Source organism: Siniperca chuatsi, linkage group LG1, assembly GCF_020085105.1.
Source record: "Siniperca chuatsi isolate FFG_IHB_CAS linkage group LG1, ASM2008510v1, whole genome shotgun sequence".
Taxonomy (NCBI): Eukaryota; Metazoa; Chordata; class Actinopteri; order Centrarchiformes; family Sinipercidae; genus Siniperca; species Siniperca chuatsi.
The window spans coordinates 14,958,431-14,984,951 of NC_058042.1; the positions used below are offsets into that span (position 1 = coordinate 14,958,431).

General features: G+C 40.5%; 1 protein-coding gene across 2 annotated transcripts in view; it reads right to left on the reverse strand.

Moving 5' to 3' along the window:
- The window catches only part of fam189a1 (family with sequence similarity 189 member A1), a 91,541-nt gene extending 65,886 nt beyond the window's left edge, over positions 1-25,655 (reverse strand). Inside the window, exon 1 of one of the 2 annotated variants that reach the window (XM_044201428.1) lies at positions 23,900-25,655. In XM_044201428.1, the coding sequence (XP_044057363.1) occupies positions 23,900-24,148 (249 nt within the window). In that variant the 5' untranslated portion in view covers positions 24,149-25,655. The remainder of the gene's footprint in view (positions 1-23,899) is intronic. The other variant, XM_044201439.1, reaches the window with a different exon arrangement.
- Between the last annotated feature and the right edge of the window lie 866 nt (positions 25,656-26,521).

The following is a 26,521-nucleotide window of genomic DNA, read 5'->3' on the forward strand; positions in this document are numbered from 1 at the left end:
GAAAACACCAACACTGTCATTCACAGGGAGGCGACTGAACGACACTTTCAAGTCAAGAAGCAAAGGCCTCTGTGAATGATTATGGCCATTCTGTGCCTTATAGTGATATGATAGATCTCCCTGAAACACAAAGATGACTTGTCTCAAGCTCATTGAACGAGGTTTACTGTCTAAGTTTCACCAGCCATGGTTTAAAATAATTTAATTTGGGTGACACTTAAAGGATGACTGGTGGGTTTCAGATGCTTCTGGGTGAAATATTCCCACTACAAAGTAAACACATCTAAACAGTGATGACTGTACTGAACCTGAGGCGACTGGCATCCGTTGGTTTGTACAACTATGATTAAAGCTACAGCCTTTACAGCCACTGTGACTGCTTTAATCAGTTAACCAGGCCTTTATGAGCACACATGTGTGGCGTGTTGGTTACACTACATTACAGGAAAATCAACTATAAACTCTGGCCAAAGTAAGAATACAATCTTCAGTTGTGACCATCAGCCTCTAACCTCGCTTTTACATCAGCCTGAGTCATTCTGCTTATGTTATGCTACATCTGAGCCCACTGCTGTTTTTTCTTCTTTATAAAAGAGCGATTTTATGGTTGTTAAAATATTTCTAGTAAAGCCTCGTCTCCCTGCACAGACCAGCCTGCCACTAGGTAATGTTCTCTCTTACAAATCAGCTGGGCGCTGTGGCCTCGGGTGAGAGCAGCTCATATGATACAACCTTACACAAGGTTTGAAGAGAGTGGAAGAGACAGGCGAATGCACCCACAAGGATTTTACTGTACAACCTTCTCTCCTCTACAGGATTAAAGCAAAGACCAAGGGATTTAAAGCTCTACCATCTTTTGAGTATCAAACACTCACCCCCTGTAGGCTCGAAAGGTGGATGTAAAAACTTCATAGTTTCCACCTTTACAGACGACAGCAGCTGTGGTCAGCTTAAATTCATGTCAGTTAAAGCATGAAAACATCCATTGAAACCTCTCAAACTAGTCTGCTGTTCATTTGATCATAAATGGACAGCTATTATGAGCTTCCATGTCTCACTCATGCTCTCTTCAAAGCGCTGTCAGAAGCTGTGTATTTAGCCATAAGTTTGTGCAATGGTTGTTCATTTTAAATGTACATATTTAACAAAACCTGAATGTAAACACCAGAAAGAAAAAGTGTTTTATGCCTAGTTGGTGCATAGATAGGAGGAGGATCTTTGCATACATGATAACATTATGTGGGCTTGGTTTCTGCCTCTCCTTCTTGCCTAATATTCAGCAGTTTTACTGCAAGGCACTGCTGTATTGCTGCAATTCACCACAAAGCCCCAAAAAATAAAAAATAAAAATGGTAGCAGACAGAATGACTGTCTGTATGAGTAGTATGAGTATGAGTAACCTGCATTGGTAACACTTTATTTCTAAGTGCCTATAACTGATATTTGTATAATAACAATGTATCAAATGACAACGTGGAAACAATGTGACAATGTGAAAGGGGTCACTCTAGTGATGAACCTACAAAGAATTATCACCTGAATCTGCAGCTCCCCTCGGCTTTAAGAAGCTTTATAGTGAGTTTCAGCTTATTGTTTAGCTGTCAGCCTGCAACTTTACTGTTTTGGTTCACTCTCACTGCTCTCATAGCATCGTTTTCAGCGGCAGCAGGCAGCTGTTTTCAGTGAAAAAGCTGTAAAAACCCTGTACGCTACCTGCTCAGCACCAAACGGCAGACAGACACAGTCAGCAACTAGCTGGTGAACAAAGTTGAGCATTTAGTAGCAAAAGAACCGGATATTTCCCTCAGGAGTTGGTGGAGACCAAAAACAGAGCTAAAAGAGAGTGACTATTGGACTTACATTATTAGTCAGGTGGCCAGAAACACGACTCCAAATGAATGATACTGTTGCTCCGTGCTGCTGCTGGATGTGTAAATAAGCCACTGTTTGTTTGATGATACGTCAGTGTTGTGTTCACTTGTTTCCGCTGCCCCCAAGTGGCAACAAAAAAATCATTATTGCAGTTTAAGTCCCCCTATTTAGCATTTATAAGCAGCATGCAAACTTTAATTTAATAAATGATTTATAACACACTATAATGTAGTTGTTATTAGGACGTTTTTAAGTGTTTATTAATGTACAGTATTTGTCAACAATTACAACTTTTTCCATGAACACTCATATTAATGCTCTTTTTTATCATCTTTAAAGAAAAAAGTGATGTCAGCAACTGGCCCAGCCACAGTAGCCTCCACTGTTGGCCATGTTTGACTTTGATGGCAGGGGCAAGTTAAGTTTTATGACTTCAAATGTACTAAAAACAAAATCATATTATTCTCAAAGGAAAAATGCCACATCAACCATATCAGTGAGGACAATCCTTTAAAACTGTCAGTATAATCTACAGCACCTTTGAGAAGGTCGTCCAACAACAACAACTTTCATTCATAATTTTCACTTGTATAGTAGACAACTGAAGAATAACACAAAGAAGTACAACTACCATCATGGAACACATAACCTATATACAGTATAACTACTGTAGAGTCTTATTTGTCAGACAAGTCAGTGAGGAGAGACAGAGATAACGACCCTGAACTCACAACATGATTTGAATCTGTTATTGTAAAGTTATGGAGGATTTCGGAGGATAAATTGTGACGATCTTAAGCCTCCAGATCTTAATGTGGAACCCAATTTAGTTTGCTCATTTTAAAAAGGGCAAAAACCACACACTGTACAGATTCTGTACTGAGCTAATCCTGCACACTTTCCAGGAAAAATCCAACATTTTTGTTAACACAAATAGACACAAAATAGAAGCTAATCTAACTTTTGCCAGAGTTTTAACAGCAAGTGTGGGGGTTGTGTGATGTTTCCCCAGCTCATTACCAGAATAACTGTCCAACAACACCCAAGAAAAGCATGTATTACGCTAATGAACACACTTAGCTTCATGTCACCGCAGTTGTCCACACAGCACAATCATCATTTCATCAAGGAAAGCATAAACAAAAGAGCAATGCTGACTCCCAACTCACTGAAGATTACCAGTGTGGCCAAGAGCAATTATCACACAGGAACACTAATTACACAAAGAAAGAAATATTAGAAACAACACAGAGTGCAGCTGAAACCAGAGGAGCAAATGCACAGTGTAACCTCAGCGCTGCATTAATGTGAGATCACTGCCTCTTAATTATTTTAGTATAGGTGTGAGCTTGTGTTTGAATGCATGTGAGAGAGAGGACATTTCAGATATTCTGTGATGGAAGAGCATTAAGTGGAATAACTTCTATTTTACCCTTCTGCAAAGGTCGCAGTTTTACAAAGAAATACATTACTTAAAAAAATCTCATCTCAACATCATATTGCTTCTCCAAGCAATGTGATTTATGGTTTCTTCTCAGGGGCAGTTTTTATAGAGATGTAGGAAATAAAAACACATTTTGGCAAACTCTCCATTTGTACTGCTGACATTTGTTTTCCTGGTAACACTTCAGATTATAGCCTGCAAATTAAACTGTAATTATTCAGTATAAACAGGGTATCAACAAAATACTAACTGGGTACCCAAGACAAATATGTAAATACAGGGAAGACGACAGCAGGTTAGGGAATAAGGGGTAACAGTAAAGTACAGTAAAAACTATTACTGGATAACAAGGACGGACAAGAAAGTTGCAACAGGGTTGATATTGCAATGAAATGAGCTATGCTATCATTTATTTTAAAATTTGGATATTTTTTAAAAAACACTTAAGGAAATTACTATGTAAAACATTTTTAAATATGGAATACTTATTTTATGAATAATAAGTACATTATTGTTGCTGCGGGGGAGCAAAACACTACAGCTGTAGTTATAAAATAGTTATGTGTATGTTTTTAAGATACTGGGGAACAGTTATGTAGTTTTGGGATCCAATGTAGGATCAAAACTGATGTCAGGGAAGGAAACTACACATGCTTTTTATGTCCCGTCATGTCATCAGATCATAAACAATTAAGGAGCCGAAAACGTTAAAGTTTCTTGGACAACATACAATTTAAAGAATAGTGTTGCGAGCTATCCGCAAATTCAACAAATCAATTTTCTCAGTCAGTGTTTTACCAGCTCTTTTTTAGAAGCATGCCTGAGTAATTCCAGCCGAGATAATGGTCATTACGTTTTAGTGACAGTACACTATAATCAAGTCAAAGCATCGAAAATGTATGGGAAAGATACCTTTTTACAGTGTTAGTATGTTAATTTAAGTTTATATCTGATATAATGTGTTTTTCTCTTGCCTCTGTAGGTAGTAAGAAGTGTCGTGTAAGCCTATGTGAGCTGATCGCCTTTATGTGTATGACACTTGAATAAAACATATTCATTCATTCACTGTAAGTCCTGGGTATGCGGGCTGTTAAATAAATTGGCCCCCTTTTTACTGTAATCAAAGTGTAGTTACTGGCTATGCAGACTGTAAAATAATGTTGTTGTTTGTTATCCCCCTTATTCATTGCACTTATCCCCTTGTGCCTACTGGTAAATACCCAGTAAGTATTTCATTTGTACCACGTATGTACAAAATGAGTAATGAGTAAGTCATTTGCAGTAATCTGTACTATTTACAGATCCAGGTGGAAAAGGAGGATTCTGTATGTTAGTTAGTTGTTTTGTTTGTTATTGATGCAGTGTGGTTGCTTTGTGTGGACTCAGCATTTTATTCCACTGCTTGCTCTGTGCAGTTATGCTTTGTTTGCACCCTCATTTTCAGCTGTGTGATTAACTTTCAAGGGCATTTCTGCCCTAGTTAATTTCAGTCATCACCACAATGTTGTCAGCAAAACACCTGAATAAAGCATTACTGAACGCATAAAGTAAATGTCAGCTGACTCGCACACTCGCTCCATCTCTGTTAACACCTTCCTGCTAATGGAAAGAAAAAGCAGTTGGCTGCAGCTACACTGATGATAAAATGTATCCCACCTACAGGAGCTCCCACTGAAACGCTGTACCAAAAAAAACATTTTTTTGGTACTTCTGCTGCTTCGAATTATGAACTGCATGTTGCCAACTGTCATTCTCTGTAACAAATGAATGCACAAATGAGCCCCCACATTTTCATAAATATTAATAGGGATTTTCACTGACACAATAATCAGTAGCATATGAAAATAATTGGTTAACAGTCAAGTGTCCCCTAAGTGAGGACGTCCTCTCTTTTTTAGGTGGTCAAAACTTTTAGAATACAAAAACTGAAAAATTTTCAAATACAAAGTTTTTATGCTTTTGGTACTTTTTCACAGGGCCCTAAAGGGGTTTGTACTGTAGACTGATCCATAGGCATCAATTCAAACACCCACTCACAACAGAGGGAACCGAGCATTGTGCAATGGACCAACACGAAACCTAAAACCCCCTCAATTTATCAAAGTGGCCCCACAAATCAATGTGGATTACTTTGGGAGAAAGCATTGCTCATGTGGCAGTGCATTTCCATTACAACAATATGGGCCTTTTGGGACGCTGTGGTAATTTTGTCTATTGATCAAATCACAGGCAAAGATCAGATAGCCGTGTCTAAGTTTAGGCATTAACTCAAATACGGAGAAAAGGCAAAACCATCATCTCTGTGTGGGTAACAGCGTATACACAAACACACACACACACACACACACTGACCCTGATCATACAATCACATCACTGTAGAGGTCAGACCAGACTCAGGTAACATAGTCAAATAATAAAGGGATTATCTCTGTAATCCAAATGGTGAACACCTCCTCCACAGCAATGGATGTGACCTGTCTGTTGTCAGCTGCCACTCTGCAGTGATGAGAAAACTTTGCAACTCCAAACCATCTGTGAAATTTAGATAAGCTGAGCAATCCAAATATGTACAGTTCAAGCCTCAGAGGAATAGTTTGACATTTTGGGAAATTAGCTTATTCGCTTCCTGGCGGAGAGTTAGATAAAAATTTATACCACTGTCATATTTGTCCAATCAATATGAAGCTACAGCCAGCAGCCAGTTAGCTTAGCTTAGCACAACGACTGGAAACGGGGGGAAACAGCTAGCCCAGTTCTGTCGGAATGTGATAAAATCCACCTACAAGCACCTCTAAAGTAAAAACATCAAATTTATGTTTTTACACTTTGGTTTAATTAGTGAGTTTAGAGGTGCTGGCAGACAGATCTTATTACCTTCCAACAGAGTCAGGCTAGCCTTTTCCCTCTGTACCTCATATTTTCTCTTTCTTTGGCAAAACAGATGAAAATAGTACTTTGCAAACCCTTTAAAAAAAATCTAAATTGATATCCTCTTTTCTTTCTTTCTTAAAAATACTGATTTTGCAGCCTCTCCTGGCCTGTAAAGGAAAATCCAGTGTTAATCACATTAAACCCCACAGTCATTTTGAGTATGCACTCCTCAAATATTCTTCACCTTGATATTTCATTCCCTAACACAACCAACACAGACTTAAATCATGTGGGAGCACCTCCTCAGTGCTAAACTTGATTAAAACCGAGGAGGGGTAGTTCTTCTGAAACCACAGCGCAGCCTTGGATGAAACACAAGTCGATGCCACATGAAGAGAATTGATGCATTGAGCATTCATGTTTAAGACCTGCTGCTTCTCATTTACACTCCTCAGACTGAGGCTGAGCAGAAAGAAGAGGTAGCCTTGTTGCTCACTGCAGAACAAATTTCAAATGTTGTTGCTCAAGAGAAAGAGAGCTACTGGGAATTTTAAAGAAAAAATGCTTCTGTGTGAGGATACGAACATCAGTTGACCTTGGAAAGTAACACAGCAGGGAGTGTGAGCACTAGACACACACTGTGAGGAGAGGATAATAATAATGAGAGTCCTGTCAGCACTTCTTACACTGTCCTGTCATCTCACACATTAACACACATTTGCTCCTCTCCACTTAAAAATCACTTACAGTTTTATTGAGGAATATTTAAGATGAATGTGGCCATAACGCGTATTAACAGGAGCAGAGCATCAACAGGATGTTGCCAGCAGTGAAACATTTTTGCTTCCTTGTTTCATCTGCAAATTTAAAAACCAGCACAGGATGTTTGAGGATGTGCTCTTTTTCCAGAAGCAGAAGAAGGCCTGTCATGTCTCCTGCATCAGCCCAGCCTGTCCATCAGTGTCACTTTTTTTTTTCATCACGCCAAAACACGCTGTACAACTTTTATACTGCTAGAAAAAACTGAAGAAAAAAGGAGCAATCAACGTGACTGGCACAAACATTTGTAAATGCAGCAAATCAGCAGCCAACACGAAAACCTGTGAGACACATAGAACATGTATAAACACACAATGCAGTGACAAAAAGATAAGATCTATTTATCTGCTGGAACTGAACAGAGCTCTGGGTGTTGCTCCAGAGCAGAGACACACAATTGCTCCTGCTACAAGTTTTGTTGTGAAATTTGTCCTACTGGAGGAAGCGGGAACACTACTGCAGGGCTGCACAGACAGAAATTAAAAATGCTTTAGCTCGTCCCTCCCCATATGTTCTGCAACAGAAGTAACATAACTCATGTACAATTTTTTAATCCCCTCCCATATTGTTTATGAACAAGCATCAGTCAGGTAAGGCCAGGTGAGATATGCAAACTCTAATGTCTTGTGCCACATTGATCAGATTGTAATTACAAGCAACCATGTCAGAAATACCATTCACATCAAGTGTCAACAAATTGTTAATAAAATGGCAGCAAAGCCACCATCGCTGGCAGTTACATATAAATAAAATTCAATATTACCACTAATACAATCAGTTCATCTAATTCAAAAGAAACTGTGCAATTTGTATCTGGTTTCTCTTATTCTAATGATGGATGGGCCCACAGATGTGTACCTTTTCATCCACCTTAAAAGGTACAAATTTGAACCAGTTTAGCCTGAAAAAAAAGAGTACAGCTACTAAACTCTGCAACTAAAGTCAGTTCATTGATTGAAGGTGGTGCAACACTGCAGAGACCAGGGTTCAATCCCCAGCAGTGGAGCTTCCAGCCTCATCAAACACCATTACTCTTGTTCAGAGGTGAAGGATCAAGTCCTTGTTGCAGCACTAGTGACTTCTGGTTGGTCTGTCTACACCCTCTGCAAGACAGGAGTGGTGGGAGTTTGCAGCAACAAGGACTGCAGTGCAGACAGAAGTGATCACTCCAAACTGAGAAGCAAGGATGACAATGTAAAAAAGGCAACATGCTAATTTTCTCATTGATGCCTTAGTATGATATAAGTGTTTACAGGTACATTTTGCAGGATGGGTACTGTATTGCTCCTGTGTAGGTTACTGCACCAACAACATGCTTTTATACTCACATTTTATGCTCTGCCTTTTTCTGACACAGTGACATTTTGATAAGATCCTCACTTGTCATGTTTCAAAGGACTGCTGCCCTGCCATGTTTGAAGCCCACAGGTTCTCTGTTCAAAGACACAGAATGCGTCATCCCCACATATACAGACTCAAACATGCTCTGATGTCTCCTTTCATGTGTTCTGATCAACCCACTCCCCCAGCACAACGCTGATGTTGGACGATTCCAATATTAACATGGCCTCTGTGTATCATGTATTACTCATCAGTTTCTGTTGAAAAGCCAGCGTTTTAGGCACATAATATACAAAGCTCACCTGCTGACTTGATCATATTTTAGATTTTATTGACATGTTTGCTCAATGAGCATCGTTTTCTTGTCTTGCCTGTCAAAATGTCATCTGTTCATCTTGCTAACCTGAATACAGATAGCCTTGCCAGCATGTGTTTGTTCCTACATGAATAAGATCCATTCAGCCTGAGATGGACTTCTCATTTTTTTACCCCAATCATATGGCCGCCGCCCAGTTTGAGAAACCCTGAGTTACGGTTAGTACGGTGGCCCTGAGAGCTCAACTCACTACTACTTAGAAAACACATTCGCAGCATTAAGGGGGGAAAAAAGCAATGCAAAGTGAGAAATTAATTACATTAACACTAAAAAGTGATTAACATGCCTGGACTAAACTCATGTTGGTTTGTAATCCATTTCCATTGTGTTGAGCTCACAGGGCCACCGTAGATTAGAGAAAAATTGTTAAATATCTATATATCTTAACATCAATAGTTGGTCTGAGTTGTGATTCACCACTAAATGAACAGTGGCACCACCACTTGTTGCACTGGCATTCAACAATGATCATAAATCATGCAATGCAGAATCATCCAATGTGAACGTAAGTCCTGTCTCACTTCTAACAAAATGTCCCTCAGCTTGATCATGTTGCTGGGGGCAACCAACAAGTCCCTCCCTAACGACAACATTAAGTAAGCTGTATAGGAGGAACATGAGCAGAAAGAAACAAGATACAAGATGAGAAACTGAGAAACAGAGTGAGTCATAGAAAAAAATAGCAGCTCAAGAGATGGTACAGAATACAGACATATGCCTGTCTTGTCTAACTGCTGTCCAGGATCTGCAGAAAGTGCAGAAGAAACCTGTGAGCTGATCAGACTGCTGTTGCTGAGCTGTTGCTCCATGCACACAAACACACGTATAAACTAGAGTTGTGAAAACACTGTGTTTGTCCTCCAGTGTCAGCTAATGAGAGGGATACGGAGGCATGAGACACGGCCAGACTCATTACTCCACAGAACCGCAGCTGTAATTGACTTCAGCCAAAACATTTCACTCTCCCTCCTCGTTCCGCTAATAGAAGTCACTCTTCTCTGAACCCTTTGTTGTTCTTTTGCTTTCATATTACTTGTTCTCTCTTTCTCACAGCCTGTCTGTCATTTCACCCATGACAAGCCTCTCTACGCTCAGATCTTCATGTGCAACAAGCTCCCTCTCTCTTTCTTACACTTGCTTCTTCTTCCCCTTAAAGCTCGTTTCAGCAGGTGACAGAGAGAGAGAGAGAGACCCCCACCCCCACCCCCGATTCCCTCACCGCCATCAAATGATGCGGACTGGCAACAAGCCATAGTAACTGTCTCTGGCTGCCATAGTAACCAACCTTCACGAGGTCCTAATCAAAGTCGACGTTGAATAACAATACTGCTTCTATTTTCACAATTATAGATTCCATCAAGACGCTTAAATTTCCATTCCGGATCAAAAGCATTATTTTCTTGGAGGACTACAGTGTGTTGTGGTGTTCCTGTGGTGAGGAATCATGACGAGACTTGTATGGAGCTGGTGGCTCACACAGTGTCATAATGCTGAGGGATTTTTTAGGCGTTAGCCCCCTGTCTGTCTTCATTCGGTTGCTGATTGTCGTCAACTAAAAATGTTCTGTTATGCGATTGCTATCTTCAGTGACTGTAAACGTTTCAACCTCTTTGGTTTTTTATTATCTGATGTTTCCATGACATCTACAGAAATATCTTAATATCCAGCAAACTGGAAAACTGTCCGATTTCATCATCCACAATTTCCTTTATGACAGCTGTATAATAATAAAGTCACACTAATGAAGAAAAACATTAAATCTGTTTATGGACAAAATGGACAATTTCACAACATCTCTTCTAAAACAATGTTTTTATCAGCAAACATTTTAAAAGATTTATTACCAAACTTTGCACATCACCACTCTGGGACATTATATGCTTATTATGAAACATACACTCTTTCTTTCTACTCAGACAAGAGCTTCCATTGATGCACTGTTATATATAAACAGACTAGGGCTACAACTAACCATTATTTTCATTATCGTTGATCTGCTGATTATATTCTCAGTGAATCGTTTAATGGACAAAATGTCTAAAAACAGACGTTGAAGCAATTTTAAGACGTCAGATGATGAAGATGACGTCTTCAAATTGCTTGTTTTGTCTGACAAACAGTTCAAAACCCAAAGTTACTCAGGTTTCAACGATGTAAAACAGTTTTAATGCAGAGCACTCCCTGGCTCTGGTCCTCCCTTACTAAGCACAAATGCAGTGCTGTGGCTGTGATGGAGACCTGTGCTGAATAAGGAGTTAATAAAGTAAATATGGTTTGATGATGTAGTTAGAAAGACTTTTGTGTTTTTTCAACAACATAAAAATACAAATATGAAGATGAGACACAGCAGCTAAAAAGTACAGAAAGAGGAAATTATGAAATAGAAAATCAGAACAAGACTTGAGATGCTGAAAAGAGAAATTAAATAACATGCACACCAGACTTATATATAATGTTTTAGGCTGAAATGGATCCTTCATTTTGCCCGCTAAGGTTGTCAGAGAGGAACAAACCAAAAACACATTTCAGGTTTCTATGACAGACATGTGCAAGCTCCTGAAATCTAAACGTGCAATCCCAGAGGTGCTCACACCCCTGGAGCCACAGCTGAAACATGGATCCTACAGAGACGTAACCTCCAGGGACAGAAACAGGCAGCGAGTCGGATCAAAAAGAGTGTCGATTATGAGAGGGTGTGTGGGGGATGAGGCATGCTAACCAAGCTGAAGTGATGCCAAAAGAAACACTCTGAGCTGGAGAGGAAGAGGAGGGAGCTGAAATATCAACCTGAGGGAGGAGCTGAGGGCCTGGGGGGGGGGTCTGGCCTCCTTCGTGCTGAGCAAACACCCACAGATTCCCCCACCATCCCCTGCAGCGCCAGATTGAAATCAGCAGCAATGTCCCTCTTACTCTACTCCTCTGCTTTCATTTTTGCATAAATCCCTTCCTCTTTTTCTTTTAAAGCATATTTTTAAAAACCCAAACAGCAAAAAAAAAAAATTTAAAAAGTAAGACAAATCAACTCGAGAGAAAAAAACAGCAACTCCCACAATCCACTCCAGCCCCAGGACAGTTTGAAATAAATGAGCATTTAGTACTGTTCCCTTTAGCAAGAAACAGCAAGGAAAAAGTGATTTTTCTCTCCCCCAAATCTGCAATGTCATTCCACTGCACCAGAGCAAAGACAACAGACAAGGAAAGGTGCAAAACGTGGCTAGGACAGCACCTAATAAGGGAATAGAGATACATTTCATTAATCTGAAAAGATTAATGCAATCACTGTTGATTATGTAATAATTATATCTACAACAGAGGTGTGCACAGAGAGACTCTAAGAAGCAGGACGATGTTTTTACAGTGGAACCTCAGCTGGTGAGAGAGAATAAGAGAACTTCCTGTCTTTTCTGGAGGCTTTTGCTCTTATTAAAACTCTCACTGAGGCTCCTCTAAAAGGCAGATGTGTTAGACTGTCAGATCAATCAGTCCTGTACTTTTTTCTCTCCTTCTCCATCATCTTTTTTTCTGTTTCATATACACGCATGGAGGGACATGCATATACACACAAAGTCCTTGGAAAACATCCAGAGATTAACTGTTTGGTCTGCCTCCCTGTTGCCAGTCCCATCTGTATTGATGAAACAACTGGAACAGCAGGAAATCATTCAGGCTATTATCAATGAAAAATGACTTTAAGATTATGCTGCTAGACTCCGCCAGGAGACAATGGCGACTACATTATAGGTGACAAATCTGATCACTGCTAGACGTCGAATGATTGTGTGTGTGTTTTCTGCTGAACGGCCGATGTCTCCCTCTGATCTGATGACCTTTTGTACACCATTAGATGCTGTAGATGAGGTTTGACTTCCGACCTGGAGAATTTATCCTCAAGGCTCATTTATCCAAACAGACAGATTTCATCCTTGTTACCCATTTCCACCAGGAAATTGGTGTATTTTTCTTATACTGCGGTATTCTCACTGTATTTCAGATGATACAGAGAGCCAAAGTCTTGACGTAGCCTCCAGGCTAGTGGCTGTTCCACCAGCTTGTCTAATTCAATGAAATGTCTCATTAAGGGTTTTTTTCATCCAACTTCCTGAAAAAGTGACACGTGTTCCTGATGTTTAAGGCCTCAGTGGTTTATAAGAGCTAGGTTTTATGACATGGTGTCTGACGTCTAAGGCAGAAGTGTTTATACCTGTTCCAAATGGCCACAGTTGAAGGTAAAAGGAAAAGCCTGCTCTCACAAAGTGAAAACAAAATTAAATGAATGACAATATTACATCCTTTTTGAAAACATTCACTATCCCTGTCTAGACAGCGACATATTTTTGAGCAAGGTTATGCTGGTTAGGTTAACCTTGCTCAAAAATATGTCGCTGTCGCTTTTTCCCCCCACAGTTATTTGTGCTTTAACAAATGTCAATGTAATTTTGAGTTTTCTTCCTTTTGGAACAAAACCTCATAAGTTCCAGTTTCACTATGGCTCTCTATTTCAAAATGGGTTTTTTGTGCTCAGACTAAAAGTTACATTCTTGTAATGTTGAAAAAGCAAACAGTGTTTATGTAAGAGCTAAAGCGCCTCTCAGATTTGTCCTTAAGCTCTTGAGTTATCTTTCTTACCGCCTGATTAAACTCAGCTTTCAGCACAGTGGCCAGCTACTTTCTGAGAGATAAAAGAAAAAATATGAAAGAAATGTTACCTGCTCTCTCTTCTTCCCCTGCTTCCTTGTTAGAGAGGTGTATCTTTATGTCTACTCCATATAGACAAATACACACAAGCACACATCCTGACCTGCCCTCCCACATGTGTACACACATAAAAGCACCATCCAACACAACACAGTTGCTAATCATAGAACAAAGGGAGGCTCCAGTCAGCAGGCTTTCCCATTGATCAGCTATAGAAAGCAGCAGGGAGGGATGAGACTCAGCTTTGTTAAACCAGGAAGAAGATACAGCTCAGTGGCAGGTAGAGGACAGAAGTCAAACACATCAACAAAACTCCATCTGTCTGTCTGTGAGCGCTGATATCAGACCTTTACACTGATAATGGCCTGTTGCAGCACGCCACTGAAAAGCTCTTTATTGTTTATAAAAACATCTTCGCTCAGGTCAAAGCCAGGAGGAGGAAGTGGATGTCTGTCACTTCACTGGGATCTAAAACTCTCCATTCAGTCCAAATAAAAGACGAGTTTGCTCCATAAAGCTTCTCTTTCCTGTCAGATTTGACATGAACACAATAGCAGAATAAATGTAAACACAGGTGTTGTACAGTTGCAGCACCTGCGAGTGTTTTCCTCAGTGCAACACTCATCTTATAAACCAACAACAGAATAACTAAATCTAATGACATGCATTTGCCTCCGGTCTTCTTCTGTTTCCCACTGTTCTCATTTCCCTCCCTCCCTGTGAGCTCAGTTCAACCCTGTTGGCCTTTTCTATTCAACCGTCTGCAGGCAGACCTCCTGGCGGCCGTGTCGAGGCTGTTTGTAAAGAAGTGCAGCATCAAGCATTCTGTCAGACACGTCCGGGGCTGCGGGTCAGACTAACACACAGGCACACTACAAAACACGAGCAGGCAGAGGAAAGAAATTTATGAGGATTGATGAGAGAGATCTGTGATGTATGCACATACAAATACAGCATGCAACACATGACCCTGTCTCTCTCTCTTTTCCTCTCTGTCATCCCATATGTACTACATATGGGATGTGAGTCAGTTCAGGTCTGAAAACATCCAGAAAAACCTGCAGCTTTCATCACACATTAACCAGCTTCACTCTTCAAAGATCAACATGAAGCATAATGGAAGCTCTTTGTGTTTGATGTGCATGCATTTCGAGTGTGCACGCATGAAAGCATCTGTGAATACAAAGAGGCGGATACACCGAGATGTAATGTGTGTGCACACATGTGCGAGCACCGATATGTGTTTGATCATCCCGCGGTATTTAAAGATCCCCTCCAGACACATTTTAAGACATAAAAAATAGTCTGCTTCTTGGAATAATAATTTGTCTGATATGGTTTTTCCACAAAAAAAGTTCAATTAACTAGTCAAATATTCTTTTACATCTACTCCATCTCCCTGATTGAAAAATCCAGAATCTATCTATCGGGGCGCCCCGGTATCTCACCTGGTAGAGCGCATGCTCCATGTACAAGACCTTTCCGCATTACTGCGATAAGGACACGTTTCCTGTCTCTCTTCAGCTGTCCCTATCAAATAAAGGCAAAAAGCCTACAAAAAAATAATCTTTAAAAAATCCAGAATATGCAAATATTTTTCATTTTCCAAAGTTTAACTCAAGATGTCTCCTGCTTCACTGAAAAGGTCCATTCTCAGTATTTGTGTGCTGGAGGTTTTAAGTAATCAAATCACACGTGTAAGTTGAAACTGGACCGCGATTGGCTTCCAAACCAGTTGTGAAAATCAACCTTGTGCATACACGTGTTAAAGTCAGATTCAAGGTGAGCGGAGAAACTTTCCTCCTTCAACAGATGAATGTGAAAACAGCCTTCTAGCATCAAACTCTGCACAACCATCATTCTGCACAGGTCAAACATCCAAGTGAAGCAACAACAAGCAGAACACATTTTTGAATGGAGGGGGATTTATTGATTATTTTGTACGGCCACAGATGACAATTTTCTTGATTTTTTCACATTTTCAGACGGTAACATAGTTGGGAGAATATAATGAACAACTTGCAGCCCACACCATGCATTTAATAAGACAACAACACAGTTTCCAAACAACCCTGAACACTTCATTTCTGATTAGTCCTACACTTCTGTAACATGTTGACGTCAACACACTCGTATCATCATCTGATTCAACATGTCTGCAAAGTGTGACATTAGTGAGTGTTCAGACCAAAAATAGTGTTAAAATAAGTGCTGCTCTGTGTTGGTGTGAACATGTCGCTTCAGGTACTAATGAGAAGATGAGATACGATACATCCGGGCTTATTAGGTAACACTGCACAGCGGTGTGAGACAGGATTTTACAACTCTGCAAAGTTATCATGGCAACAATTATTTGAGCTGAACTGCAATAATAAATCAATTAGTTGATCAAAAGAATATTATCGGCAACTATTTTGATAATTGATTAATCGTTTAAGTCCTTTTTCAAGCAAAAATGCCAAACATTTGATGGTTCCAGGTTCTTCATCTAACATTACAGTAAATAGCATACTCACATGAACTGTTTTCTGATGTTTAATGAAACAAACGATTAATCGAGAAAACAATGAATTAATAATGAAAATAATTGTGTTTAATTGCAGCCCTAATGCTCTGTCTCAAACATCACAAGATAAACAGTAGAACTACAGGGTTCACGTTACAAAGTAATATGTGCACTTACATGACGATGGATTGTGTCTTGGCAAAAGTTAAGCCAAGTTCAAGTTTTTTCAATTATCCTGCAGAGTTTTTACCCCGCTGTGTCACTGCAGTGGTGTCACTGGAGATGGTAGCGTTTCTGACACATCACTATAGTCAGCGTCACTTTTTCACTCCCTTTATTTAGTCCCCTTAAAGAACACAACATGAGACATCAAACATACAACCCCAACATTCATCTTTTCCCTTTGCATTTCACTGATGACTGCTTTGTCAACCCGGCGTCATACAATGCCAGTTTTGCAGCTAGGTTTGTTTCTTTGCTTCATTAGGTAATGTGTAGCGAAGAGAGAGAAAAAAAGAGGGGACGGCATGTAACAAAGGGAATGTTTTAACATGGCACACATGGAAGAACCTCAGATCATTCTGTTCCCGGTGTTAAACATGGATCATGAAACAACCCAAAAATATCAAGTGGATGGAGGAATGAGATGAGGCAGAAAGTCTGGATGCGTCTCCAGCGTGTAACAGCAAAGCACAGCGAGACAGGGAATTAAGTGAAGTTGACAACTTGAAATATTAGAGCCTCTCTCGAACACTGTGTACTGTGTGTGTGTGTGAGTGTGTGTGTGTGTGTTCTCGCCACCATTATGGTGCTCACTGGTAGCACTGGAGTGGGGGCAGGATGCACTGGAGGGTCCTCATAGTAATAAGTAGCAGCAAGCTGAGTGCCTACTTACTTATTATGGAAAAGGTGCAGCAGGAAAGTGAATTACAACTGTTCAGCGACACCTTGGGATGGACTGAGCGCTAAAACTACATGACATCATCACACCGCATGCCTGCTTTAAAACACAGGAGTGAGGTCACTGTGGAGACGTTAGAAAACCACCAACAGGCCAAGTAAAAATTAAAGTAAACACCAGTCTGATGACTGATGGAATCCATCTAATTAGTTGATCAATATGAGATTTAAGACAGGCTGGTCCAGTCGTTAGTGGTCAGTTCTGAGAGCATCCATGTAATCTAAAGTGACAGGATGAGTAAAGCAGCTGAGGAGCCACATCCTCTATTGACAGCTGGGAATAAATTTGGCTGCATCACAAAACAACAAAACGGCCCAGTGAAGCATTGTGTCGAGCATAATGTCTTTGACATAGTGTTTGCATCTGGATGGTCATCAAATCATAAGATACTACGGCTGCTGGACAACTCGTGATGCCGTTACATAATGTACAGTGACTTAAATAGTACATCATAAAGACAAGCTTTCTTCTTCACTGGTTGTTGTGTAAGAGGAGGATTTCCTCTGAGCTTCTTCTACCGCCTGTGATTGCTTAAAGGATCAGTTCACCTTTTCTAACATTTCTTTTTCTCCCCTTTATCTCTGCTGGTAAAGCAGGGGTGTGGGATAATTACAAGCCTCGGGTTGGGTGCAAGAAAGAGCGAGATATTTGTAGGATTAGTCTCTGTTGGCCAGACAAGTGTGTGTGTGCGTGCGTGCGTGCGTGCGTGCGTGCATGTGTGTGTGTGTGAGAGAGAGATATTATGGTGTCAAACACACCACTCTGAACATCAAAGCTGAAAAAAATATTTTTGTCCAGAGTGTGGAAAATCAGAATAAGGAAGACAGAGCCATTGATGCACAATACTGAGGTGGAATATGTTTGTATGTATGTTTCTGAGCTAGTGTGTGTGTGTGTGTGTGTGTGTCTAGAGAGTTGGGAAATGGGCCTCTATTTGTAGTTTAAGAAAAGATTGCTTAAAAGGATCAGCTCACCTTTTCTAACACCTCTTTTTTCCCCTTTATCTCTGCTGGTATCTGAGCATGCAGGTAGTTTGGGTTTTATTTGTCCAGGTTTTGAGATATCTGACAGTCTACTGAAGAAATAGTAATATGAAAACTCCTGTTACAGTGCCCTGTACTAACTAGGACATTATTACTGGAAAGATGTGTTGCCTTTGAATTTTTTAAATGTAACATTTCAATGCTGTGAGTGCCACAAACCCAGGAAAATAAAACCCAAACTATCTGCATAGTTAGATATCACTAGAGGTACAGTAAGTGACAATTTTGAGTGAACTTATCCTTAAATGGTTCCCTGCACCCTAATGAATATTTCATACAGGTCTGAATCTGACTGATCATGGATTTTGATATAGACTACACATGCTGTACAATAAAAATCATGTATTTGTTTTGATTACGGCAGCATCTCTTTTAATCACAATGTGCTAAAAAAGTGCTGCACCTGTAAGTAACGGATTCTATTTATTCCCATCGCAAAATGTTTTCTTTACCCAGCTCTCTGCATCAAAACCCACTGACTCAATAAGTTTTACAAGAAGCCAGTAAATATTCCCAATTACTGAGCAGAAAATAAACTCCAGAGAAAGGCAAAGGAAAGCAAAGCTCCACCAGTGACACCAAAGGGACTCACTGGTGGATATATATATATATATTATACAAATAAAAGCTTATATAAAAAGTTTCAGATTCGCTTGACACTGGGAAGTATTGATATTCATTTTGAAGGCAGAGAAAGGTAAAAAAGATTGAATGTAACGTGAACATTTTCTCTTCTCTGCTCATTTTGATGTTATGAGTCATGACTGAATAGTGCCTCAGTATTCCCGACAACAACCACATCTGTATTTAATTCATTCATATTCAACACATAGAAGGTCTGTTCATCAAAATGATGATTTTCAACCTGCAGACCACACTTTGAAGTACGAGCATGTACGTGTACACGTGTGTGTCTGTGTGTGCTTGTGTCTTAAGACCTGTTGCCAGGATACTACCTAAGCCTAATAAGCCAGTTAATTAATAATGATTCCCACTCCCTTGCTGCAGAAAAGCAGGAATAGCAGAACCCAGCAACTAAACAGTCTCTTCGTCTTCTACTAGACCTGCTGCTCTCTGATCTTTACTGAGACCACTCAAGAAAAAAAGTGCGTATGCATAAACATGCAATGTGGCAGAGAAGATTTTCATAAAACAACCAGATAAGCCTAAAATTTCCACTTTCCACTAAAAAAAATTCCTATAAGAGGCCTAGTAGCACTTCACTTCACAGGCCAATTGTTGACCTGCTTTGAAGTCTCAAAACAGCAAAAAACACACAGGATTGATGAGAAAATCTGATTATGTTACAGCCATGCTAACATGCTGACGTTTAGCAGGTTTACTATAACGTTATGTTCACCATCGTAGTTTAGTGTGTTAGCATGCTAACATTTGAAAAATCAGGGGAACACCAAAGTCAGTAGGGTTCATCCTCTTGGTAACATTAATTTTTGTACAAAGTTTCATGGTAATTCATCCAATAGTTGTTGAAATAATGCAAAGTAGAGGATCGACCAGATGAGCGATGCTGCTAGCGTAGCTAAAAATCAAGCTATTGCCAACTTTACTCAGATGTGGACCTTTGCCGTCCTTCCATACACACACAAACACACACACACAAAGACATTGAGAGCCTCCCAATATGCCCCCCACAACACAACAACCCCCTATAAAACACTTTGGAGCCTGCTGTTCAAACACACACACACACAAACACACAAATGCACACATGGGAAGATTAGTGCAGAATTTGCTGACGGTGCTCGAAATGTAGCCTCACAACAAACACCAAGAATACAGTCTTAAGCCGCCTCTGTTATGGCGCAGTGTGTATATAGATCTGGGATGTTGGAGTGTTACTTTCAGAGAGGCTGTACACAAAATATAAAATCCACATTCATCTTCTACCACGCGACCAGGAGAGCGGGGGAGGAAAAAAAGAGAAGTAAATCCTTCCATGGAGCACTGGGAGGAGAGGAGAGGAAATGTCATAGTGATACAGAGAAAGAGAGATAGAAAGCATCAAAATCTAATGTGAATTGGTAAATGATGCCCGCAATAACTCCTTCAGATGATTTACATATTCACATATTTTGTCTAAAGTGTTTTTATTCTCTGTGACAGGAAATGAGAGGCGTTTTGTGTATTCATGTATGTGTGTTTGAACACTTGGATCAGTTCTGAGCTTTAATTCGTGGAGATGCGAGATGAACGGTAATTTGTTCTGCATGTCAGCTGCTGACAGCTGCAGTGGACCTTCGGCTCACTCGGCTATGTCGCCTCATTTATTGGCCAAAAACCCAGTAAGGCAAGCCAACAGGTAAACCTGCTGGTAATCTGGCAATGAACGGAGCAGAGTAGAGACGACTGTGGTGCCTGTAGGCCCTCGTGCAGCCTCAGAGTCTGCACTGCTCATCGTTAGAGCTCTGCGTCATCTTCTGTCACCAAAATGACATCTCCAGGAAGTGACTGTGGCTGGCTGCTTGTCTGCTGAGCTAAACAGTTAAAGCAGGGGTGTGGGATAATTACAAGCCTCGGGTTGGGTGTGAGAAAGAGCAAGATATTTGTAGGATTAGTCTCTGTTGGCCAGACAAGTGTGTGTGTGTGTGTGTGTGTGTGATATTATACTGTCAAACACACGACTCTGAACATCAAAGCTGAAAAAAATATTTTTGTCCAGAGTGTGGAAAATCAGAATAAGGGAGGCAGAGCCATTGATGCACAATACTGAGGTGGGATATGTTTGTGTGTCTGTTTCTGAGCCTGTGTGTGTAGAGGGCTGGAAAATGGGCTGAATTAACAGGCCAGAGGTTCTTTTATATACTGTAAACAGTTTTTGTTTATTCTCTTTAAAAAGGTTGCACCTTAAACCATATGTCATTAGCATGGACAATGAGGGAAGTAAGCTCACGTGCCGCTATCATCATATAGTCTTATGAAATGTTGAAGAAATGTGTTATGAAAGTTGTATGTGTGAAGAGTGTTTATATGAGATGTTACGTTGAGTGAAACCAGAGTTCGCTAGTATGGTTAGCTAAGCTAAAGCTACTGTCCACCTTGCTACATGTAATATTTACTTTGCACAGCTTCGATATCCAGGTTCTGCAAAGCAGCATAAGTAGGTACTGATGGTTAAATGCGTTTTCATGATTTAAAAACACTGGGTTTGAATGTGTGCGTTTTCTAATGTTCATGTAATGGCGGCGTCTGTAAACAGCCCGCCGGTCGCACAGCCGAATACAGTGTCATGCTGAATTTCAGGGTCAGTTTGCATAACTTTTACTGGGTCACTGAGCTGTAGCTGTATAATTGAAGCATTATAGTTTAATTTATTTTGAGTTTTAAAGTCACTGTAATCATTTGGCAAGGTATAAATGTATAAGGTGTCAAGGAAAGAAGGCAGTTAAAATGTTTTTAGATCAGAGTTTTGAAATGAACATGTGTAAAATATAAGAATGAAATGTGGATTAAGAATGTTGGCCCAGGTTCCCCTAGGCCTGAGACCGGTAACGTGTGTGTGTGTGTGTGTGTGTGTGTGTGTGTGTGTGTGTGTGTGTGTGTGTGGGCTCAACAGTGATTGCTCTGTGTAGGAAGTAAAGATTACGCCTTCTCTCGCTGTGACCATGATGAAATCCCACAATGCCAGTCATCACACAGAGATCCTTAACGATGTTCCACAGTGGTCACACACACACCTACAGAGTATTAACACACACACACACACACACACACACACACACAAGTGCAGTGAGGTTGAGGATGTTTTTGTCACCTCCCTCATTACATAAAGGCTTCAGGGTTCGATGTTCAATGCTAACTACGTTTACACACTCAAAGACTTACGTTGTCGAGAAGCTACGAGTTTTCGGTTCAGGGACACGTGTCTGCAGGATATCAGAGGTTCATAGAAATAATTTAACACAAATAACATCTCAACTTGAACATGGATACACTGCACTAAAAAAATTGTAACATATTCAGGCCTCCTTTCTAATTCCACACATTTGGCCCACCGCCATGAGGACTATTAATTGCTTACACACTCACAGAGCCAGAGAGAGAACACTTTCCTTCTCTAAAATTAGGAATAGATTAGCTCTGCTGCGTCTTAAAGCTATACAAGGCAAGCGTTTGTGTACAAATGCACTTGTCTTATTAGACTAAATCACAGAGCAGATCCGCAAAAAGCATACCCATCCAACCTAATTGAGACAATGTTGATTTGTCTTATTTACACAGAAAAGAATTCATGATAGAGAAGCAGCTCCTTGGCACTTTCCAATAACCCCAGATGCTGCTGTTATAAGTTGACATTTAAGACCAAATATAAAGGCTGACTCAAGGTGTCAGAGTGCCGAAAAACATCTTTTTCCAGCTCACGTGTTTTACATAAAAGCCTTGATTGTTAATTCTGTGAAGATTTTAAACACATTAAACAGTGTTTTCTGCAGTTTAGAGCTCTCAACTTTACAAAGAGGGACTTCCACCATCTGATGGCTTGTGGAAAAAACACTTCCATCACCCGTGGGTTATCTGGGTTTTGGCACCTACAATAAGTTACAGTACTAAACCTCTGCTCACCAGCATAACTTCCCCTAAACTTTGTCTTACCCTTGCCTTACTTACTAACTAGAGTTTTATGTGAAGCAGAATTTAACCAAAAGTCAAAGCGAATGACCTCTGTGTTCACAGTTATGTTAAGGTAGCATTAGCTGTAGAAACAGGCAGGTTAATGTTCTCGCTGAAGATAAAAGACTTTGTGATTTAGGTGAGACTGAAGATAAAGTCCATTTCATGTTTTATTGCTCATTATATGAACATTTAAGGGCTACGCTTTTTAGTAAAATGTCCATCTCTGACGAGTTTCTTCTGGATGGATGATTATAATAAAAACTTGAGCTGTGTTTTAGGAAGGGAACTTTTTGTGGCAGGATTTGCTCTTTGTTTGCACTGCAATGTTATATGTAAGAAGTAATTTACCCTTGCAGCTGCATTTTTGGTGTTTTCTAAATGTAGACAAACTGACAAAATATGCACAGTTGATGTTTCCCTGAATCTGCGTGTCAGGACACAAAGATGCATTAGGTTTCGGTGCACAAAGATAACAGAAGGTAAGATGGAGCACAACAAGCTGACCGCCTTGTTTGTCCGATCAGCTCGAGGTGCTGATCAAGAATGTGCACTGACCTTTGCTCTCTGACCCCTGTGGTTACTGACTACTACCCTGTAACTATATACTCTCACACACACACACACACACACAGGCGCTAACACATGTCCTCTCTCTCTTTCGCTCACACACACTCACAGATGGCCCTTGTGCCACAGACCTCCCCTCACCCCTGCACTCTGCCCCACTGCCTCTATAATTAATGGACCAGACCTGCTCCAGGTCTCTGGCAGAAAATCAGTGAAGTGTGCATTCATAAATATTTACAGAAACCACCATGAAAATCTCACATGAAGAAAAACAACATCTCAACGACGATATCCCACTGTACACAGAGGAAGGGGCACTGTATAATATCCTAGTCCTTGACTCTGTGTGTGTGTGTGTGTGTGGCTCTGTCCTTCAAAATTCATTTAAAAACCCTAATTTCTTATTTTCATGGGAATGGCACCAATGCGTTTAGCTCTCTACCTGAGACTGAAAAAGTTTAAAATCCAAAAATCACTAAATAAAGTGGTAATATTTCTTAAATACGGAGTCTACAGTAGGTCTCCTATGCTATAGTCAGCAGCCCATAAGCCCAATGTAGGGACAGGTGACAAATATTCCGTTTGTATAGATGCTAAATAAAACAAATCTAAATAATATCCCCATCATATTGTCATGCTGTTAGTGTCTTAATAGTATCATGCTTTTAGGATTAAGCTACTACACCGTTTTTTTTTCTTTAGGAGATGAAAACTTGCATCATGCTCGATTTATCCCACAAATACAAGCAGCATACTTTATTGTTGTACTCACAGAGAAACCTGCCCAGAAGGGACAGGAGTGCCGGACTCGGGGTGATGTGGTGAGAGCCAGAGCCGCGAAGCTGACGGCCAGGATGAGACTCCCCAGGACCATCTGAGAGACTCCCAGAGCCAGCATGATCCTCGTCCGGGTCCGGTACTCCCTTAGCCGGGACAGGCTGCGGGACAGCGACGCTGGGCTCAGGGACCCCGGGCCGCCCATGCCGCTGCTGCCGCCGCGGGGCAGCGCGTTCACCGGCATTGTCACTGAAGGGTACGACCGACCGGATGAACGACTAAGACAGCAGCACCAAAAAAGGACAATAACATCCACAAAACAGCAGAGTCGCTGTGTTTCAGCCTGCAGTGAGCTGATAAATGGCGTAACTCGAGGTCAGTGTCCGATGTGCAGGATTTCCATCAATTAAGATGCTCGGAGTCGCTGCAATTAGAGATGCGCTGCGGCGGATGCGAGGAGAAAGGTGAGAAAAGAGCGGACTGGACGAGGCACCAGATGTTTACCATAACACACACAGAAAGTAGGAATATTTTCAAGTCGGAATATACAAAATAAACAGCTGTAGTTCTCGGCGACTGCTCCGGCAAAGATCCCATCCCTCAAAAGTCAAAAAGCAAAAAGGACTAAAACAAAAAAACGCATCGTCCTGCTGTCAACCAGCCTTGCACCATTGTCATGCTGTCATGCTCGCCCCTGCAACCCCTCCAACAACTCAGAAGCGAGAGATAAGACGCGTGTAAAACAATAAAAAGGTGATCCTGCACTCCTGGAAGATTAAATGTCTAAATGTAAAACATCGCGTTTCGGGGTTTTGTTGGGGTTTTTTTTTTGGTGTCTGAATATCCGCAGCGCTTGTTCCGTGTGAGGCAGCAGCCGTGGTTTTCTTTTCACAGACGAAAGCAAATCTAACAGCCAGGACAGGAGATGCACACTGCGTATTGGAGATGTGCCACTCCGCGCGTCTACGAGGCGGTCTGTTTTACTACGATAGTGAAGGAAGGGAGGTGGGCTCTCTACTATCAGGCAACATCCCAAAAAAACAAAACAAAACAACAAAATTACCTGCCCGTGATTTGTTACCGCTCTGGTGATGTAGCGGTGGATGAAAACGTGGTAGGATCTGATCATCAGTGGCACATTGGCCTACCGAGAAGTGAGGTGTAGTTTTTTTTTTTTTTTTTTTTTTTTTTTTTTTTTAGGAAAGAGCGCACATTTTGGTTGTGTTTTGTTTTGTGCTGCATAAGGAGGCTGCAGTCTGTGTCTTCTTACGTGTTCGGCCTGTAACCAGGATTCCTGGTTCAGGTGGGTTTACCATTTATAACACACGTTGTGTCATCCGTCCTGCATTATGCAGGACTGTGGGTAACCTGGCAGGTAGTAAATGCGACACACCTAGTGAGGATTTGCCCAAAGAAGTTCCAAGAGATTAGACTGGCTGCACATTATTAAATAACTGGTGATCATTAGAAAGTGTCCTAGCAAGTTTGGGTTTGTCTAGCCCAGTGGTTCCCATTGGTGACCCATTAAGAAGAATCAAAGTCCACTCGAGACCCCCCTCAGCCCCCCTACAGGTTCTGGACAAGAGTTGCGAGCAGTTTAACCGAACAGGACTTTTTCTTTCTCAGAGTTTCATTTAAATGATATTTAGAGGCTGGGAGAGGTGAGTACCAAGTATTACACAAGAAGTTTAGAGTAAAGAGTAAAAATAATCTTTATAATCATCTGTGAACCCCCGACTTATCTTGGGACCTCATGGGGGCTCCTGGTAGCCTACATCCCGCAAGGCTTCTTTAATTGTGCAAATGTTTCATCATAACTATTATTACTTTTTCCAAATAGGTACTGACAGTGTAGGTTTCAAAATACATTTTAAGAAAACATACATTTTAAAGGAATTCTACAGGGTACTTATGCAACAGCAAAATTTAAGATCCTGATGATAAATTTAAAAAATGTCTTTGATTCGAACATATTTTGCTCCTTTTTTCCTCATCAAAATGCTTTTTACCACACGCAGGTCGTCAGTATATGTAGGAACTAAAACTAATAAAATAAAAATATTGAAGTACTATGATGATTTCTCTGTAGAGAGCAGTATCCTGAGACATTAAAATCACATCTGAAGGACTTTTGTGTTTCTGACCTTGTTCAGCAGACTCATTCAGAGCGCCCCTGCGCCACCTAGCTGTGATACCTGAGCCTTGCTATACAGCCAAACATGAAGAAGTAGAGCTAAAACAAATAGCCACTGAATTGATTTGTAAAACGACAAATTTAATCTCCAATCATTTTGATAATTAAGTCATTTTTCAAAGAGAAATGCCAAACAATCTCTGTCTCAAGCTCCTAAAAGGTGATAATTCGCTGTTTTTCTGTGTCTTGTGTGATAAACTGAACATCTGAGTTTTGGACTGTTGGTCGGACAAAACAGGGAAAACTGCTCATCAGGATTTGCCAGATCCATCTTCAAAGTGCCACGATTATCCCATTTAGTTTTTTAAGAAAATAAAATGTCAGATTAACTGAAAATACAAATTGTTAATTGCAGTCCTACAAAAAGATGTATATAATAACAATAAAAAGCCAAAGAGAAGTTGTGATCAGCAGAGGTGAAAA